Source organism: Saccopteryx bilineata, chromosome 1 (assembly GCF_036850765.1).
Source record: "Saccopteryx bilineata isolate mSacBil1 chromosome 1, mSacBil1_pri_phased_curated, whole genome shotgun sequence".
NCBI classification, from domain to species: Eukaryota; Metazoa; Chordata; class Mammalia; order Chiroptera; family Emballonuridae; genus Saccopteryx; species Saccopteryx bilineata.
Window position 1 is genome coordinate 213,392,321 of NC_089490.1, and position 21,099 is coordinate 213,413,419.

General features: G+C 37.1%; 1 protein-coding gene across 1 annotated transcript in view; it reads left to right on the top strand.

Annotated features, from left to right (window-relative positions):
• Positions 1 to 21,099, top strand: part of WDR64 (WD repeat domain 64) — a 93,319-nt gene that overhangs the window by 29,301 nt on the left and 42,919 nt on the right. Inside the window, exons 7-11 of the mRNA XM_066253486.1 lie at positions 1,820 to 2,034; positions 3,675 to 3,809; positions 9,181 to 9,260; positions 11,410 to 11,549; positions 12,493 to 12,619. Coding sequence (XP_066109583.1) covers positions 1,820 to 2,034; positions 3,675 to 3,809; positions 9,181 to 9,260; positions 11,410 to 11,549; positions 12,493 to 12,619 — 697 coding nt within the window. The remainder of the gene's footprint in view (positions 1 to 1,819; positions 2,035 to 3,674; positions 3,810 to 9,180; positions 9,261 to 11,409; positions 11,550 to 12,492; positions 12,620 to 21,099) is intronic.

Here is a 21,099-nt window from a genome sequence, read left to right on the forward strand (position 1 = left end):
CTCACCTGAGTGCTTGGTGGCTTCCATCAATCGTTTTCTTGTCCTTGCCTATTTGCTTTCCCATTCCTGGCAAATTTCCCACAATTCCAGTATTCTTCTCAAGCTTCTTCTCCCTTCTTACAGATGAACTTGTCCCTATTTTCCTGAAAAAGCTGAGTCTATGAGGGTTGTCCTTTTTCAAATTTCAACCCTCCCACCTATAGCATTAATTAGAAATATACCACTACCTCCTTCCTTTCTTTTTTTCTTTAGAATGACAATAGCCTGTATCTGCTACCCTTGTTCCCTCCTACCTGGTCCAGGAATTATCTTCAGACCCTCTGCCATATATATATATGCGCCAGAATGATCTTCAAGAAGGCAGCTGGTTGCTCAATATTATTATTTATATATAATATATATAATATATATATTATATATATTATTAATCTATAATATATATATTATTAGTCTCTTCTTCCAGTCTCCTTCTTCTTAACCTCTTCTGAATCTTCCTCTCAACCAATGCACATCCAAATCAAAGGTCACCTTCCCTGACCATGGGACCTAAAGTGGCCTCTTCTGTCATTGTTGTCAACTCTTCAATACAGCACTGTAAGGCCCTGGCCGGTTGGCTCAGCGGTAGAGCGTCAGCCTAGTGTGCGGAGGACCCGGGTTCGATTCCCAGCCAGGGCACATAGGAGAAGCGCCCATTTGCTTCTCCACCCCTCCGCCGCACTTTCCTCTCTGTCTCTCTCTTCCCCTCCCACAGCCAAGGCTCCATTGGAGCAAAGATGGCCCGGGCGCTGGGGATGGCTCTGTGGCCTCTGTCTCAGGCGCTAGAGTGGCTCTGGTCGCAACATGGCGACCCCCAGGATAGGCAGAGCATCGCCCCCTGGTGGGCAGAGCGTCGCCCCTGGTGGGCGTGCCGGGTGGATCCCGGTCGGGCGCATGCGGGAGTCTGTCTGACTGTCTCTCCCTGTTTCCAGCTTCAGAAAAATGAAAAAAAAAAAATACAGCACTGTAGTTTATTCCCTTTAACTGCACTTCCCATTATACATAAAGATCTCTTTTATTCTTCTGTCTTCCCCCACTAGAGTGGTAGTTCTACAGTCACAAACTTGTTCATCACCATACGACCCATGCCTACAGTAGTTCTTGGCATGCCATAGGTACTCAACAAATATTTGTTGAATGATAGAATAAATTTCTAAATATACTAAGTCTCACTCATTCTAAAAGGAACAAAACTAATTACAACTTTTTAAATATATATATTGATGTTAGGTAGAGACTGAGTTTCAGAAGAACTGTGTCTCTATAGCTTAGGGCACCCAACTCAGCAGCACTGTTAGCTTAGCAAGTGTTTGATGAATATTTCTGGGTAAACTTAAATGTTAGGATATTTTTCTCCTGATAACTTCTTGTAAAATAATTGAGATTTGAATATTTGATTTTCCTGTTGACCATCCAATTTTATGTCAACGGTTTTTTAACACCTGAACCTTTTAATACTTGCTGTTAATATTGTCTTGTAAATGCAAGAAAGGGACATTCACAGTATTACATTAGAAAACTCATTACTACTGAGCCAGCAGTACCTCACCCTTTCCTCCAGAAAACAGCCCAAAACACAACATAAGGCTCACAGTGAATGTTCATTAACTTTTACTTGGTTAATATTTTTTTTAAGTTTCTTAAACACTGTAAGAGTATCTAAAATAAAGAAAATATATATCAGAAGTAAAACTTTGATAAAAAATAGGAAGAATATTTCAAAGTAATGTTTAGCTATTCAGAGCAATGGAATGACTTGTTAGAAGTGCTTGTCTGTGTCTAGGAAAACTATTTTGTCATAAAGCCTATGGACCACTGCCTCCTCTGCGTGTGTGCCGTGTCCGTGTCCGACCAGCTCTGCCGAGACGACATCCTCTTGGGGGATGATGGTGGTTTCGTGAGCAAATTCACATTAAACAGTGATGACTTTGGATTGAGGCAGGCAAAATCCAAAAAAAAATTACAAAATCAGGCCTTAGATTCAAAGAACTTTAGAAGGTAAGTGTATTACATGGGTAGTCTTATTGGTTCAATATAGACATTTTCAAGTATTTATATAGTAAAAACAATGTGGTAAAGACCACATGGTAAGATCTGAAACATAAAACTGAACAAGAAATGCCTCTTATCTTAAGGAGCTTCTAATATAAAAAGAAGACAGGAAAATTAGCAACTAAAATTCCTATGTTAAGTGCCATTGACAATAAAAATCTATAAGTACCTGAATAAATTGAAAAGTAAAATTAAAAAATTAAACTATGAATAACTATAAAAGATATATGTGACTATTTACTAGTATTTAAATATGGTAGAAGATTCTAAACAAAAGCAAAGAAAACATTTGATAGATCTAACTACACAAAATAAAAACTCTGGGCATCTAAGGATAACATTTTTAAAGTACATGAACTAGAATAAATATTTATAACAAATATGACAGACTATGGGTTAATGATCTTTAACAGCTATTAGCATGCAATTAAAAAAGCAATAATTCCCTTCAAGAAAAATTGGCATAGATCATAAACAGATAATTCACACCATGCACACACAGTACAATAGTCAATAAACATTTCCAAATGCTCATCAAACAAAAATTCTAACAATTATCTCCAACTGACAAGGTTATGAGTGATTTTCATTGTCTTCTTTATCACTAAAGTGGTTCTCACATTTTAGAGTAAGGTGTATATTTGTTTTATTAGAAGAAAAACAAATTTTGTATTACTGTGTCCTCTCTATTAATCAAAAGAATACCACTTAATATTAGATATAATTTCTCACTTGTAAAATTGGAAATTAAAAATGATGAAGATGCTGTGAGATGGGCATTCTCACCTACTACTTGTGTTGGAAGTTATGAGTTTGATCTCTCTGTAGAAAGCAATTTGGGCAGATACGTCAAGTGTCTTAATAAACATTTACAGAGTGAAGCTTGGGATCTTGACGTGTTGAGAAATATAGGCAGTCCCTGGATAACAAATGAGATAGGTTCTACAGGTTTGTTCTTAAGTTAAAATTGTATGTAAGTTGGAACAGGTACAGTTACCTATTTAATGCAACTTAGACAGCTGTTGTCTTAACGTAGCATTATTTTTACCTTTCTGTGCATACTAATACTTAAATATTTTCAAACCTACAGAACCTATCTTGTTTGTAACCCAGGGGCTGCCAGTATAAGTGTAATTATTATAGTGCTACTTCTAATAGTAAAATATCTAGTGTCCAACAGTAGAGGGATGATTGGTTTAAGTGATCAGTATTCATTGGAAAATACGTAAATAAATTGGCTGATATAAGATATAAAATAATATAAACAAAGTTCTTCATTTTGATGACCAGAATTTTTTCAGTAAAGAAAACAGTAACAATATGGAATTGAGATTCTTCAATATTATTTTAAAATTCTGAATCTATAAACTCGAAACTTGATGATAATCTTTATTTTCACATTTTTAATAAAGGTGATAAAAATTTAGTTAAACAGTTAAAAGTGGTATAATGCATATATGCAGGCTTTGTCAGTTCAGTATTACAATTGGTAAAGTCAGGTTGAAATGCCAAATAGGCACTCAACATGATGTATTTGTGTGTCTAACATAATATTCCCCTCCCCTTTTTTTTCTTTTACTTCCCAGTGTTAAAAGGAAGCTCCATAATGACTGGGTTGTGAAAATTAGATATATTTCAAATCTCGATTGCTTTGGATCCTGCTCCTTAGACAGTGTTCATTCGTTAGTTTTGGAATCCTTGGAGAGACTTGAGGACACTTTGTAAGTACAATAGTTTATATACATGAACAGCCTGTGACTTTCAGGCTTTTTCTTTTTTCAAATTATAAGAGAAAGTTTATTTAGAAAGTTACAGAGGTAGTAGAAGTGAACCAGCTGGGTTATGTAGGCTCCAGAAACAAGTTACAGAAGCAGAATTTAGGAGAGAGAAAGGCAAAGGAAAGAAAAGTAGGAAGGGAAAGACACAGGCTTGCTCTCAAGAGGGAGAGAGTGCCTCAGGCTTTTTCTTTTTATAATTGATAAGCTCATGGCAGCCTTGGAGACTTCAAGTTGTTTTTCAGAAAATTCAGATGTTAATTCTTCCACTTGTTTGATCTGTTGTCTAAGGAGGGAGAAAACAGGTAGATTTTCACAGATATTAAGAAATGTTATGATACAGATAATAGGGTTGTATGGGAGCATCATAAAGTAAGCAGGGAGAAAAGAGAGAGATCATTTGGGAAGACATAGTAATAGCTTAGAAAATAAATAAAGAAAACTTCAACTTAGCCAAGGGAAGTAAGGATGGAGAGAAGACAGATTCATGTATAATTTACAAGAATTGGTAACCTATTAGATGAGAGCAATAAAGGAAAGAGAAAATGAAGTCTAAGTTTCAACTTTTTCATTCTAAACAATATTTATTGCATGCCTATTATAGACCAAAAACTGCTCCAAGAAGTGATATAAGGGCATATAAAGGAGAGAGACGGACTCTCTATTCTCCTACAGCTCATTTTCTAGTGGAAGAGACATATATAAACAAATATTCAATGCAAGGTTAGGTGAGCGTGTGATGGAAATGAAGTGAGGTTAGAGAACAGAGAGTGATGGGAGGCAGTGGTTCTGATAGGATGGTCCTGAGAGATGCTCTAAGGAGATAGCATTTGAGTTGAGGTCTGGGAAGGGAAGAGCAAATGGTGCAATAGCTAGGGGAAGTGTTAGAGCAGTACAAGACTGCCAGGCTTCTGGTCCAGAGGACTATTTGTATGGCTGTGCTGCCTACCAAGATAGAAAGAATATAAATGAATGAATAAATTTTTGAAGGAGCACATGAGTCACTTCTACCACCTACTTATTGCCCTGGTGGTCTTAGGCATGTTACTTAACTAACTGAAATTCTAATGACCTCATTTATGAATGGGAACAATACTAATTTTCTTAACACACAGGATTTTTGTGTTGCTCCAATAAGCTGAGATGAGTGAAATTGCTTTGAAAACTCTAATACACTGTAGCAATTGAGAGTATTATCATTTGCTTATAGACTTTTAAGCTCTTTCACAAAGAATGGAGTTTTAAAGAATGCTTTGATTTCTGTGTGCTCTCAAAATCCCGTATTGCAATAATGAATACTCCAGTACTAGAGGGAAGGAAAGGCACCAGTCTTTCCCTTTGGAAACAAGTCACAATGGAGCCCATATACCCTTTCTTGAGCATTAGAATCTTCTGATCAAATGGTGAATTCTTGCATCAGGTATTGAGACAGTAATCTTTTATTATCTCACTTAGATTGGATACCTTCTTTCTGTCAGGGGAAATATGACCTTCAGCTAGCATGAGTCTTGGCAAATCTAATGCCTTTTTTTTTTTGGTGGATTAATCTCAAGAGCAGAAATGAGTTAGTCACACTCTCACACTCTCCCTCTATTTTTTATTCCTTTTAATCCTTATATCCCATATCCCATTCCATTTTCTCATGTACACACACACACACCCTTACAGGCAACTGTTCTGATGGTAAGTTTAATGTATCCTTTTATTTCTTTTATTTATATATTTCTTTCTAAATGTTTGTATTTTTAATTTTTGTAACAGTATTGAGGAGAATTTAAATTTCCACTCTCCATGGTGTTCTATAGATTTGGTACTTAGTAGTTACAACCACTGAGAGTATCTAGAAGGTTTTGTTTTTCAACTAGCCAGTACTTACTGCTTCACTCTTAAAAGCATCTATTTTGCAGTAATCAGGAGTTTGTCTCTGAGCCCAATTTTGAGCTTCCTGGTATTTATCATATCTCCCCGAATCTGGCTGATAATGCATTCAGCCCCAAGGAGTCAGTCAACTGTGAAATAAAAATATGCAGACAGTGATTATTGAGTTATTCAGTGAAACTCTGGCTAGATTTTTCAATTGCTTCCTTCAGCCACTCTTGCTTCTAAATCTGAAAGCACAAGAGAGTTCTCAAGTGATATAGTGTAATCATGTTTTCCTGAACCACACTGCCAATGGAGTGACAGTTACCTCAATAGGAGGAGAGTCGGGTCTAATCCATCCCTAGATTCAACATATCCCTATTCCTGTAATTTTCTATAATAAGTCTTGAGCTGAACCAGATGAAGCTGCATTTATACTAGTCCATAATTGGCCAGCTGTTAAAATGGAAGCCAGCCCAGTTTCTAAAAAGGCTGGAAAAAATTCCTCTCAAAAACATTTCCATTTCAAAAATGATTATTATTTGGGTTATAATTTTGTGCGATAATTTCCCAAAGTTTTGTGTCAGCAAGAAGATGAACACCTGCAGTTAATTATGCCACTGACAGCATGTTGGCTTGTTGCAAGACATGCGTTGAAACTTTCACCCTTCTATGGCTTGAAAATTTCCAAGAAATTTGCAAATAGCTACTCTGCATTACTTTTAGTTACCTGGTTCAGAGGATGATGATTATATTGGAAAGTATAGAGTGACCCTTGGTAGGGTTGTTGTAAAGCTAGACAGAGCTGGTTTCTGTCCTAGAACTCACTAACTTTGTGACCCTTACCATTAGTTTTTCTTCCATTTTTCTATCTTTAAAGGGGCATGAATGTGCCTACCTTATAATCTTAGAAAATCTACCTAAATTAACTCACATAAAGCACCTGATGTACTGTCTGGCACAATGTGCTTAGCAAATGTTTCTTTTTTTTCTTTTTGTTAATAAAGATACAGAAAAGCATCTAAAAAAAGATTTTGAATATTGAAGGGAACAGGTGCAGCTATTATAGACCTGTCCTGGTTTGGGCTTTGTGCTTCTGCCTCTAGAATACGGCAGAAAATGCCAGGGGCCAAGTCCAGTGGGCCTTGTGTGTTTTTGTAATATCTGCTAACTAAAAATAACTTTTACAGTTTTAAGTGGTTGAAAGTATTAAAGAAAAGTACTATATCATGCCTGGTTGAATAGCTCAGTTGGTTAGAGCTTCATCCTGATATGCTAAGATTACAGGTTTGCTCCCCGGTCAGGGCACATACAAGAATCAACCAATGAATGCATAAGTAATTGGAACAACAGACTGATGTTTCTTTCTCCCCCTCTCTCTTGTCTCTCTTTTCCACTCTTGTTATAAAAATAATAAATAAAAATAGATAAACCATTACAAAACAATAATATATATATTGTGACCAATGAAAATTATATGAAATTCCAATTCTATTGCTCGTGAAGTTATATAACAACACTGCCATTCTTTCTCATTTATGTGTAATTTATGGCTGTTTTTGTGGTACAACAGCAGAGCTGAGTAGTTATGAAACAGAGACTGTTTGACAGAGTGTAAAGTATTCATTACCTGCTCCCTTAAAGAAAAAGTTTCCCAACTCCCTCCTGATCTAGGGTTTTCTCCAGCATCCTCCCTCGGGAATGGACACATTATAGTTCAATGACAGCTGACACTCCAGGGTGAGGACCACTTTAAAAAAATATCTTTCTCCAAGGCACTCTGAAAGGTCATCACCAAGGAGGCAATAGAAATGCCTTCATCCTTGTCCCCTGCCCTCACTCCCACCAACTAACCTCATTACCAAAGTGAAAAAAGATGGAAGGACACACTGCTTGCTCAATGGCCATGTTCTTAGTAAGTACACAATCACCCTGGAATTCCTTCATGTCTGGGAGTCATTTTACATTCACTAAACACCCCAATCATGTAACACATGACCTTGTAGGGTCACTTCTTTACCTTCTATCTGTGACCCGGCTTCTCTCTTTAAGTCAGAGCTTGCAAATACATGTAGCAACAGAAGGGAAAACTGAAATGAAGTATGCTGTAATCCAGGAAGGGATTTTGATAGTACTGTGTGTGTGTGTGTGTGTTTTCATTTTGGAAAAAAATCTTGAAAACTGTGTCATTTTATTTTAATTAAATAGTCCTCAAATTCCCTTTTTAAAATTTTTTTAAATTTATTCATTGATTTTAGTGAGAGAGTCAGGGAGAGAGAGAGAGAGAGATTGGAACATCAATCTGTTACTGTATATGCCCTGACCGAGGATTGAACCAGCAACTTCTGTGCTTCAGGACAACACTCTTAACCAACTGAGCCATCTAGCCAGGATGAAAACTGTGTTTTTTAAAAAGTGCAACTATATCAAGGGTACCAGGGAAAAATTCAGAAGGAACTTTCCAGAATCAATACATTTTGTTCTGTGTGACTCTGGAAAGTGGTATTGTCAACTAGGTATTTGTTCCTTCAGAGTATTCATATATTTATTGGGAGCCTCTTATGTCCAAGTCCAATGGTATTTATAATTTACTTTGTTACAAAATGGACAACATCTATATTAGGCTTATATATATGATAGATGCTATATGCCTTAAGAGAAAGTAACATGGTATTAGGAAAGAAAATAGCACAAAAGACATTATTTAGTTGGTAGGGGTGGGAGGATAAAGTTTAGAAAAGGCATATCTGAGAAAGTAACACCTGCGGGAAAGTAGCTGTTAATATGGTTCTGATCTGGAAGAAAGAAGATTTTTGGCCTATGCAGAAGCTCTTGAGGAAGGAAAAGGCTTAGTTCAGACAAAAAGGAGGCTGGTAAAAGCGGTGTACCTTACCCAGGCTGATGCTTTACCACTGAGCCAACTGGCCAAGGCCCTGGATATTTTTTAGGCTTTCTTTATATTCTATTTTTCAATTACAGTTGACATTCAATAATGCTTTGTATTAGTTTCAGGTGTACAGTACAGTGGTTATATATTTTACAAAGTGGTCCCCTGATATTTCCAACACCCATCTAACACCATGCATAGTTATTACAATATTGTTGACTGTATTCTCTATGCTGTACTTTACATCCCATGACTATTTTGTAACTGCCAGTCTGTACTTCTTAACCCCTTCACCTTTTTCACCTAACTTGGTCTCCCCAAGCCCTTCCCCTTTGGATATATATATTTTTAAGTAGAAACAATATGAAGTGTTGTGATAGAATCACCACATTACAGAGTAAATGGATTCTGTGTATCAGTGAGAATTTAATAATCACTTATAATACTCTCTGTGGGTAAATAGATTCATAAACAACTGAAAAATGAACCTATGGAACATAGTGTCTTTATTAACTAGAATTAGCTTTATACAGGAAAACATATATTTGAAATCAGATTTGTGTTTCCCAGGCCTGTGAGAGAGTTTTCCATACTAAGAGGAGCCAACACTTTTTGTTATTGTATAAAAGCCAATGTCATTGTCACTGGAGGTAAGAGTTCCTGCTGCATGGAGAGTTTCTACTTTGCAAACTGTGCTCTTTTCTTAATTAAAGTAGTTAAGAATTTTCATAAAATTGTAGAATTTCACTGCTGGGAAAACCTTTTAGAGAATTTAAAAATGTATATAAAGTCAAACTGTGTGTGTGTGTGTGTATGTGTGTGTGTGTGTGTGAGAGAGAGAGAGAGAGAGAGAGAGAGAGAGAGAGAGAAAGAGAGAGAGGGAGGGAGAGAGAGACTTCTGGGTCCTTAGAAAGGCCTTCCCTAGCCCAAGAATATGTAAAACAAATTCTTCTGTATTTTACTATAATGTTTATTGTCTCATTTCATTTTTTAACTTTAGTTCTTTCATGTATCTAGAACTTATTTCAATGCCTGAGAGCATTCTTAGCCTGGGACTTATGGGTGGGCTTTAAAGGAGTTCTGCAACCCCCTGAAACTGAATAACACATGTGTGTCTATCTGCATCTTTATGGAGAGAAAGTACAAGATTTTATCAAATCATCAAAGGGCCAAAAACGTCAAGAGCCCATAGTTTGGAGTAAACAGAGAAGAGAACTGTAGATATAGCTTTTAAAAAGGGCAACATTTAAGGGCTAAGTAGTGTATAAGACAAGAAATCCAGTTATGCTCTGAGAGTAAGGGCAAAGATGATGGTATTAGAAGCTGGGAGAGTTGAAGGACTGAAATATTCTTTGAGCCTCAGACTCCTCATCTGCAATACTGGAGTTCTAAGACACTGCAATAGCTTTGAGCCTGGACTGTGGAGTCAAATCATTTATGTACAAATCCTGGTTCTCTTACTAGCAAGTCATATGGCCATGGGCAGGTTATTTGACTCTTCTAAGCTTCCGTCTCATCTGTAATGTAAAGCTGACAGTAGTACCTACTCAGGTTATTATAAGAATTAAATGAATTCAAGTAAACTCTTAGCACAGTGTCTTGCAAATAATTGCTCACTACAAATTTGTTAATAATAAAATGAGAAAGTTGGACTACATAAATTTCAGGATCCCTTTGAGTTTAAAATATTCCAATGTCACTGTGTAAAGAAATTCCTGTTCATAGGGAGATAAACTAAAATGTCCTTCGGAAAATTTGGAACCCACTGTGCCAATTAGAGTTATTCAATATATAGTCATAGCTGTGGGTATTCTGGAAAACAAGGCATTAATTAGTTACAAACTTCTAACTTTCAACTAAGGACATCAAGGAAAGATGGGCACAGGGATAAGAAGTCTGCAGAATAGTACATAGGTGTCTTGGCTTGGACTGGTAGCAGTGTTCTGTAGCGTGATGGCAATGATCTAAGAATAAACATGAATGTGAGCGTTTGCATTGTACTAAGTAAGGTTATCATTCAAGACTTCTGTACCATGTCTAGAGCACATAAGGGACACACATACAAAAATTAGATGTTGTCTAAAAGAGAAGTGGAAGCCTTGTGTCACAATTTCTTGATCCCCACTGCCCCATCCTGAGTTGATGAGTGTGTTGAATTATTACTTGCAATGGAAATGGGCAGGTTTCCTGGCCTAGACCACACATCAAAAGGAGGTAATGGTCACTTTAAGAGATGAGGGAAGGGGAACATAGTGGTGGTGAAAGAAGAAGCAGTAAAACAGCCTGAGAATCAAACTGCAATGGATGCTGTACCCATCACTGCCTGTCTTCAGTTAGGTCTTTTTACCTACCTCAGCTCCAGCACTGCACACAAAACCCTTTGAGTAAGCAGTACTTAAACATGTGGCTAACGTGAGTTTTAATTTCTGCATTCCTGTGTTCATTGCAGCATTCACAAAAGCCAAGCCATATAAACAACTTAAGTGTCTTTCCACAGATGAATGGGTAAGATTTGGTATATTGTATACAAAGGAAAATATTTGGCCATCAGAAAGGAGGAAACCTTGCCATTTGTGGCAACATGGGTGGACTTTGAGGGCATTATGTAAGTGAGATAAGTCAGACAGAGAAAGACTAATAATACATGATTATATATAAAAGCTGAACTTATAGGAACAGATAGTAGAATACAGTGGTTACCAGGGGTCGGGGGAGGGGAAAAGGGGAGACACAGACTCTTTAAACTGTGACCACCGTGTGTCCCTAAAAAAGTAAATAAGGATTCCATGTCCTCTTCAGGAGATGACAAAATACTCCGGTTGTGGCACCCCAACATCAGCACCAAGCCCGTGGGGAAGCTCGCGGGACACATGTTCAGTATCACCGAAATCGTAACAAATGAGAAAGATCAACACGTCATCAGCCTATCCTCTGCCAAGGTAACAAGAAAAGAAGAAAAAAAAAAAACTATTTTTCCCTTAAAATCAACTATTGGAAAACCTAGAATACAGATAATTTTTGACTTTTGACTGATATATCTGACAGTCATTGAAAAAGGCAGTATCCATATAGAGAAGGACATGAGCCACTGTTATATTATATTTCTGTTATTGCTGCTGTTATCAAACAGTATTTTAAATGTCCTAACTAATGTGATAAAAGAAGAAAAAGTGAACTATAAATACACAGCTCACAAAAATTAGGGGATCAGGGAACGTGCCAATATTCCAGTACTTTCAGCCTTTTGTCTAGTGCATTTTCACCAATGAAATAAAAGTTGGTTTTGCATCTAATTGGCATAATTGAACAACTTTCTTTGACTTGTTGTTTGCTTTTCTGATGTTTTTGTTTAATAAAAAAAATCAAATGCTTCCTTTTTATCGCTTCATATTCATTTTGAAATATCCCCTAATTTTTGTGAGCCGTATATTGTAAATGAGAAGACTAAATTACCATATTTGTAAATAGTGGGATAGCTGGACAATTTTAATAAAATTGGCTTAACATTTTAGGATAAGTTTAATAAAGTGGCTAGTTATAATAGCAATTTATAAAAACAAAATTTTATGTGAGAGCAGTAATCAGTTAGGGAAAGAAAAGGTCAAACGGATAGCAATTACAAGGGCAAAAAACCATGAAATACCTAAAAATAACATTAACAAGCAATATTCACTATTAGTATAAGATAATTATTAAGTTTTTCTGAGTTACTTTTATTTAAGAACATAAATAGAAGAACATTATGTGTGCTCATCATATAACTCATACTTTGTTGCAAGTGTTTGGGAGCATTTTACAAACTCTAAAAGTGCTTCATATAAACAACTTTGAGTTGGGAAGATAAAATGTCAAAGTGGTGAATTGTGTTCTTTGCTCCCCCAGGTTTTCAGGGTGTGGGATATCCAGACTCTTTCATTGTTACAAATCTTCCATGACAGCCAGGGAGGACCCGGAGACATGCAAATTTATTCCATGATATACGATGCCAATCATGGCAGGCTTGTTACAGGTAAGAGTCCCCAATTAATGGCAAACAAAACTCATACCTTGACTTTTTTTTTTTTTTTTTAATAAATTTTTATTAATGGTAATGGGATGACATTAATAAATCAGGGTACATATATTCAAAGAAAACATGTCTAGGTTATTTTGTCATCAAATTATGTTGCAAACCCCTCGCCCAAAGTCAGATTGTCCTCCGTCACCCTCTATCTAGTTCTCTGTGCCCCTCCCCCTCCCCCTAACTCTCTCCCTCCCTCCCTCCCATGTCCTCCCTCCCCCCCCACCCTTGGTAACCACCACACTCTTGTCCATGTCTCTTAGTCTCATTTTTATGTTCCACCAATGTATGGAATCATGTAGTTCTTGTTTTTTTCTGATTTGCTTATTTCACTCCTTATAATGTTATCAAGATCCCACCATTTTGCTGTAAATGATCTGATGTCATAATTTCTTATGGCTGAGTAGTATTCCATAGTGTATATGTGCCACATCTTCTTTATCCAGTCTTCTATTGAAGGGCTTTTTGGTTGTTTCCATGTCTTGGCCACTGTGAACAGTGCTGCAATGAACATGGGGCTACATGTGTCTTCACGTATCAATGTTTCTGAGGTTTTGGGGTATATACCCAGTAGAGGGATTGCTGGGTCATAAGGTAGTTCTATTTGCAGTTTTTTGAGGAACCACCATACTTTCCTCCATAATGGTTGTACTACTTTACAGTCCCACCAACAGTGAATGAGGGTTCCTTTTTCTCCACAGCCTCTCCAACATTTGCTATTACCCGTCTTGTTGATAATAGCTAATCTAACAGGGGTGAGGTGGTATCTCATTGTAGTTTTGATTTGCATTTCTCTAATAACTAATGAAGCTGAGCATCTTTTCATATATCTGTTGGCCATTTGTATCTCTTCCTGGGAGAAGTGTCTGTTCATGTCCTCTTCCCATTTTTTTATTGGATTGCTTGTTTGTTTGTTGTTGAGTTTTATGAGTTCTTTGTAAATTTTGGATATTAGGCCCTTATCTGAGCTGTCGTTTGAAAATATCAGTTCCCATATAGTTGGCTGTCTGTTTATTTTGATATCAGTTTCTCTTGCTGAGCAAAAACTTTTAATTCTGATGTAGTCCCATTCATTTATCTTTGCCTTCACTTCTCTTGCCATTGGAGTCAAGTTCATAAAATGTTCTTTAAAACCCAGGTCCATGATTTTAGTACCTATGTCTTCTTCTATGTACTTTATTGTTTCAGGTCTTATATTTAGGTCTTTGATCCATTTTGAATTAATTTTAGTACACGGGGACAGGCTGTAGTCGAGTTTCATTCTTTTGCATGTGGCTTTCCAGTTTTCCCAACACCATTTGTTGAAGAGGCTTTCTTTTCTCCATTGTGTGTTGTTGGCCCCTTTATCAAAGATTATTTGACCATATATATGTGGTTTTATTTCTGGGCTTTCTATTCTGTTCCATTGGTCTGAGTGTCTATTTTTCTGCCAATACCATGCTGTTTTGATTATCGTGGCCCTATAATATAGTTTAAAGTCAGGTATTGTAATGCCCCCAGCTTCATTCTTTTTCCTTAGGATTGTTTTGGCTATTCGGGGTTTTTTACAGTTCCATATAAATCTGATGATTTTTTGTTCCATTTCTTTAAAAAATCTCATAGGGATTTTGATGGGAATTGCATTAAATTTGTATATTGCTTTGGGTAATATGGCCATTTTGATTATATTTATTCTTCCTATCCAAGAACAAGGAATATTTTTCCATCTCATTGTATCTTTTTCGATTTCCCTTAACAATGCTTTGTAATTTTCATTATATAGGTCCTTTACGTTCTTTGTTATGTTTATTCCTAGGTATTTTATTTTTTTTTGTTGCAATCGTGAAGGGGATTATTTTTTTGAGTTCGTTTTCTAATATTTCATTGTTGGCATATAGAAAGGCTATGGACTTTTGTATGTTAGTTTTGTATCCTGCGACCTTACTGTATTGGTTTATTGTTTCTAATAATCTTTTTGTGGAGTCCTTCGGGTTTTCGATGTATAGGATCATATCATCAGCAAAAAGTGATAGCTTTACTTCTTCTTTTCCGATATGGATGCCTTTTATTTCTTTGTCTTGTCTGATTGCTCTGGCCAGAACTTCTAGCACCACGTTGAATAAGAGTGGAGAGAGTGGACAACCCTGTCTTGTTCCTGATTTAAGGTAGAAAGTCCTCAGTTTTATGCCGTTTAATAGGATGTTGGCTGATGGTTTATCATATATGGCCTTTATCATGTTGAGATATTTTCCTTCTATACCCATTTTGTTGAGAGTCTTAAACATAAAATTGTGTTGTATTTTATCAAAAGCCTTTTCTGCATCTATTGATAAGATCATGTGGTTTTTGTTCTTTGTTTTGTTGATATGGTGTATTACGTTAACCATTTTGCGTATGTTGAACCATCCTTGAGATTCTGGGATGAATCCCACTTGATCATGATGTATTATTCTTTTAATATGTTGTTGTATTCGGTTTGCCAGTATTTTGTTTAGTATTTTAGCATCTGTATTCATTAGAGATATTGGTCTGTAGTTTTCTTTCTTTGTGCCATCCTTGCCAGGTTTTGGTATGAGGGTTATGTTGGTCTCATAAAATGTGTTTGGAAGTATTGCTTCTTCTTCAATTTTTTGGAAGACTTTGAGTAGAATAGGAACCAAGTCTTCTTTGAATGTTTGATAGAATTCACTAGTATAACCGTCTGGGCCTGGACTTTTATTTTTGGGGAGATTTTTAATAGTTTTTTCTATTTCCTCCCTGCTGATTGGTCTGTTTAGGCTTTCTGCTTCTTCATGACTCAGTCTAGGAAGGTTGTATTGTTCTAGGAATTTATCCATTTCTTCTAGGTTGTTGTATTTGGTGGCATATAATTTTTCATAGTATTCTACAATAATTCTTTGTATTTCTATGATGTCTGTGGTGATCTCTCCTCTTTCATTTTGGATTTTATTTATTTGAGTCCTGTGTCTTTTTTCCTTGGTCAGTCTTGCCAAGGGTTTGTCAATTTTGTTGATCTTTTCAAAGAACCAGCTCCTTGTTTTATTGATTTTTTCTATAGTTTTTCTGTTCTCTATTTCATTTATTTCTGCTCTGATTTTTATTATCTCCTTTCTTCGGCTGGTTTTGGGTTGTCTTTGTTCTTCTTTTTCTAGTTCCTTAAGGTGTGAAGTTAAGTGGTTTACTTCGACTCTCTCTTGTTTGTTCATATAGGCCTGAAGTGATATGAACTTTCCTCTTATTACTGCTTTTGCTGCATCCCAGAGATTCTGATATGTCGTATTTTCATTTTCATTTGTCTGTATATATCTTTTGATTTCTGCACTTATTTCTTCTTTGACCCATTCCTTTTTTAGAAGTATGTTGTTTAGTTTCCACATTTTTGTGGGTTTTTACCCCTCTTTTTTGCAGTTGAATTCTAGTTTCAAGGCTTTATGATCAGAAAATATGCTTGGTACAATTTCAATTTTTCTAAATTTGCTGATATTGTCTTTGTGGCCCAACATATGGTCAATTCTTGAGAATGTTCCATGTACACTAGAGAAAAATGTATACTCTGTCGCTTTGGGATGAAGTGTCCTGTAGATGTCTATCATATCCAGGTGTTCTAGTATTTCGTTTAAGGCCACTATATCTTTATTGATTCTCTGTTTGGATGACCGATCTAGAGCCGTCAGCGGTGTATTGAGGTCTCCAAGTATGATTGTATTTTTGTTAGTTTTTGTTTTAAGGTCAATAAGTAGCTGTCTTATATATTTTGGTGCTCCTTGGTTTGGTGCATATATATTAAGGATTGTTATGTCTTCTTGATTCAACTTCCCCTTAATCATTATGAAATGACCATTTTTGTCTCTGAGTACTTTTTCTGTCTTGTAGTCAGCATTATTAGATATGAGTATTGCTACACCTGCTTTTTTTTGGGTGTTGTTTGCTTGGAGTATTGTTTTCCAGCCTTTCACTTTGAATTTGTTTTTATCCTTGTTGCTTAGATGTGTTTCTTGTAGGCAGCATATAGTTGGATTTTCTTTTTTAATCCATTCTGCTACTCTGTGTCTTTTTATTGGTAAGTTTAATCCATTTACATTTAGTGTAATTATTGACACTTGTGGGTTCCCTACTGCCATTTTATAAATTGCTTTCTGTTAGTTTTGTATCTAGTTTGATTCTTCTCTTTTGTTTTTCTATCATTTGTTTTTGTTTGTTTGTGTTCCATACTTCTTTCCTCTGTTGCTACCTTTTTTAAGTCAAGTGTTTTTGTGGTGGTTTTTTTAAGGGTGGTTACCATTAAGTAATGAAAAGGGTACCTACCATATTCATTGTAGTACCCTATCTTATAAGTATTTCTGCACTTCATCATCCTTTGCTACTGTTAATCTCCATCCTCTCCCCCCTTTTTTTCCTTTGTTGTCACAGTTTAAGTTTGGTTTTATTGTGTTCTTGGTGGAGCTGTTACTTGTGGTGTTGTTTTCTTTTGTTCTTTGAATCTGGTTGGAAAACCCCCCTTAGTATTTCCTGGAGTGGGGGCTTTCTGTTGATAAATTCTCTCATCTTTTCTGTATTTGTGAATGTTTTTATATCTCCTTCATACTTGAAGGATAGCTTTGATGGGTATAGTATTCTTGGCTGAAAGTTCCTCTCTTTCAGGGCTTTAAATATTGGGGTCCACTCTCTTCTAGCTTGTAGAGTTTCTGCTGAGAAATCTGATGATAATCTAATAGGCCTTCCTTTATATGTTGTACTCTTCTTTTCCCTGGCTGCCTTGAGAATTTTTTCTTTGTCATTGGTTTGTGTCATCTTTATTATGATGTGCCTTGGAGTGGGTTTGTTGGGGTTAAGAAAACTTGGTGTTCTGTTTGCTTCTTGAATTTGAGGCTTTAGTTCCTTCCACAGGCTTGGGAAGTTCTCGTCTATTATTTGTTTGAGTATATTCTCCATTCCATTTTCTTTCTCTTCTCCCTCTGATATACCTATTATTCTTATGTTATTCTTTCTGATCGAGTCAGACAATTCCTGTAGGGCTTTCTCATTTTTTATTATTCTTGAGTCTCTTTCTTCTTCTCTCTGTTGTGCCTCAAGTTGTTTGTCTTCTATTTCACTAATCCTATCTTCAATCTGGGCTGTTCTGTTAGCTAAGCTTGTTACCTCGTTTTTCAGCTCGTGAATTGAGTTTTTCATTTCTGTTTGATTTGTTTTTATAGTTTCAATTTCCTTGGTAATATATTCTTTGTGTTCATTGAGTTGTTTTCTGATCTCCCTATATTGCCTTTCTGTGTTTTCTTGTATATCTCTGAGTATTTTTAAGATTTCTAGTTTAAATTCTCTGTCATTTAGCTCCAAGGCTTCCAATATGTTAAGTCTTTTCTCCATAGATTTTTCCACATCTATTTGTGTTACCTCTCTTTCTTTTGTATCCATAATATTCGATTTCCTCTTTCTTATCGGCATCTGAGTGTGGTCTTATTGATAGCACGCGGGCGCACTCCCTGGTGGCTTGAATGAGCGTCGCTGCGGTAGCTTCCTCCACACCCTCGTCTCTCAGATTCAAGTGATAACAGTCCTTTTGCTTTCAGTTTGTGTGGAACTCCGGAATGCTCCGAGGATAAATTTTTCTGTTTCTAGTTGATAAATTTGTTGTGATTTAGGGGAGAGCTGTCGGACGCGCTTCTCACGGCGCCATTTCCGTGACGTCACTCCATACCTTGACTTTTAATCTCTTTTTTTTTAACTAGCACTTGAGCAAAAACTAGAAGAAAAAGAAAACTAGAAGTGGAATTTACAAACCTTGATTTATCACAGTAGCTATTTAATTTTATCCTACTTCCTCCTATATTTCCATGGCTGGGTGGATAAAATGAGTAACCGTTCTCTGAAAATACCATGTCAGTGCTCCGAGTTCTTGAATCTAGAGGGATGTAGCATGAGTTAAGCAGAAATGTGAGATGCAACCTGTTGCTAAACAAGGTAAATTTAGCTCTATTTTGACTGTTGGGAGCAGGAATATGGTCCATCTTAGAACAGATGCCCCACTTTCTTCATTACAGGTATTTGGCACTCTGGTAATGAGATAGTAGTTACTCAGTAAAAAGGGTACTGAGCCTCCTACCTGTCTCTGCTTCTGAGCAAAGAACAGTGGAAAGAGAGAATAGAGGCCCGATTGACAGATCTCCAGTGCTGATGCTCAGAGATTTGTTCCCTCCTTTTCTTGTTGCCTCTTAAAAACACATACTTATCAAAGAAACAGAGGACCCTGCTAAGCATTTAGGTTGAACACTGTTTATGTGCATACCCTCAGGCTTTAGAAGGAAAATGAACCATATTTGGTAATAATACATTATCCTTTGCCTGACCAAGCAGCGGCACAGTGCATAGAGTGACGGACTGGGACACAGAGGACCCAGGTTCGAAATCCTGAGGTCACCAGCTTGAGCATGGTTTCATCCACTTGGGGGCTGCTGGCTTGAGCGTGGAGTCACAGATATTAACCCATCTTCTTTGGCTTGAGCCCAAAGGTCACTGGCTTGAGCAACGGGCCACTTGCTCTGCTGTATCCCCCCTCCCCACACCTCCGTGTCAAGGCACATATGAGAAAGCAATCAATGAATAACTAAGGTGCCACAACAAAGAATTGATGCTTTTCATCTCTCTCCCTTCCCGTCTGTCTGTCCCTATCTGTCACCAATAATAATAATAATAATACATCATCTTTCTTTTCCTAAAAATTTTCTCAGTGACCACCTGCTCTAACTTCCCATGGGACTAATTAGGGCAGGGAAGTGGTTGGTGCTATCTGTACTGGTAGAGAACATTATTATTCTTAACTTCCATTATTTTTCTGCATTAGGGGTAAATTCGAGCTTAATGGATCATTTTCTACATTGTAAAACAGAATTAAATTCTAGTTGTGAGCACTCCTCCTCTGTATTACCTCATCTAAAAACAACATACTAATGACAATAAGCAAGTTTTCCTTCCTAGTGTCCCAACTTGTATGTTTAATTGCTGGGCTCATCATTGCCATTCCATTTATCATCAAAGTAACTAAAGACGCAAGTATTACGATAAAAGAAAGGGACAGAAAGGCCCTGGCCGGTTGGCTCAGCGGTAGAGCGTCGGCCTGGCGTGCGGGGGACCTGGGTTCGGTTCCCGGCCAGGGCACATAGGAGAAGCGTCCATTTGCTTCTCCATTCCCCACCCCCCTCCTTCCTCTCTGTCTCTCTCTTCCCCTCCTGCAGCCGAGGCTCCATTGGAGCAAAGATGGCCCGGGCACTGGGGATGGCTCCTTGGCCTCTGTCCCAGGCGCTAGAGTGGCTCTGGTCGCGGCAGAGCGATGCCCCGGAGGGGCAGAGCATCGCCCCCTGGTGGCCAGAGCATCGCCCCTGGTGGGCGTGCCGGGTGGATCCCGGTCTGGCGCATGCGGGAGTCTGTCTGACTTTCTCTCCCCGTTTCCAGCTTCAGAAAAATACAAAAAAAATAAAAATAAAAGGGACAGAAAATCATGATTTTTTTCCAGTTTTATGTAATTGTGATAGTATTTTTCTCATGAAAATATAGAGCTCTGCATATTGCTTAATCACTAAAACTGCGTACATTGGCTGCAACTGTCAACTTGACATCAGATTTACATGAAGCTTATTTCTCAGATTTTAATTCATACTTTGATTCATGTGAAGCAGCTGTAGTCATCTAAACCCCTGTGACAGCGGCAGTTCTGGAAATGCTATGCTATGTAAGATACACTGTGGTTACTGTGCCCTCTACTGTTATTACTCTTAGGAAGACAACTACCATTTACCTAGTTCTTTTGCAGCATGCATTCATGTTGGTCTGCACAATCACTATGTTAGGTTGGAATTATTATCTATCCTAGTTTATAAATGACAAAACTGAATGTCACATAGTTCAACTAACTAGTAGAAAGAGACAAGGTTGAAACATGCAGCTGGGATTCAATTCCAAAGCTCCTGACTCCTGAATCCCCATTCTTTCTCCGTACTGTATTGTTTCCATAGCAATAGTATAATGAGCTAAAAATGGAGAGGATTTCCACTTGTTCGTAAGCACTCTAGCTTGGTCGATGTCATAGTCAATATAATGTTAAAGAATCTACAAAGAAGCTTCAAGTTTTATTTGACTAACTGGTTATTGTATTCCTCCTCTTTTCATATTGAGGTATTTGAACTGAAAAATATTCCCAGAAAAGCCATCAGTTCTTCACACATAAACAGGTCTTATCTTAAAATTTAAACACACAAAGAAAGTGTTTAGTATCTTATAAATCCTGCAGAAACCTTTCTTAAACTCGATATTTCTTTGGAGAGACTTGAGAAACTCAATGCAAAAAAAAAACAACAAAAAAACCCCCCAAAAACATCCACATCAAAAATAGGGCAGAGGTTTTCATTTCATTTAAGCTATGGGATGTTCTGGGGGTTCTGATTTGTATTTCCAGACAT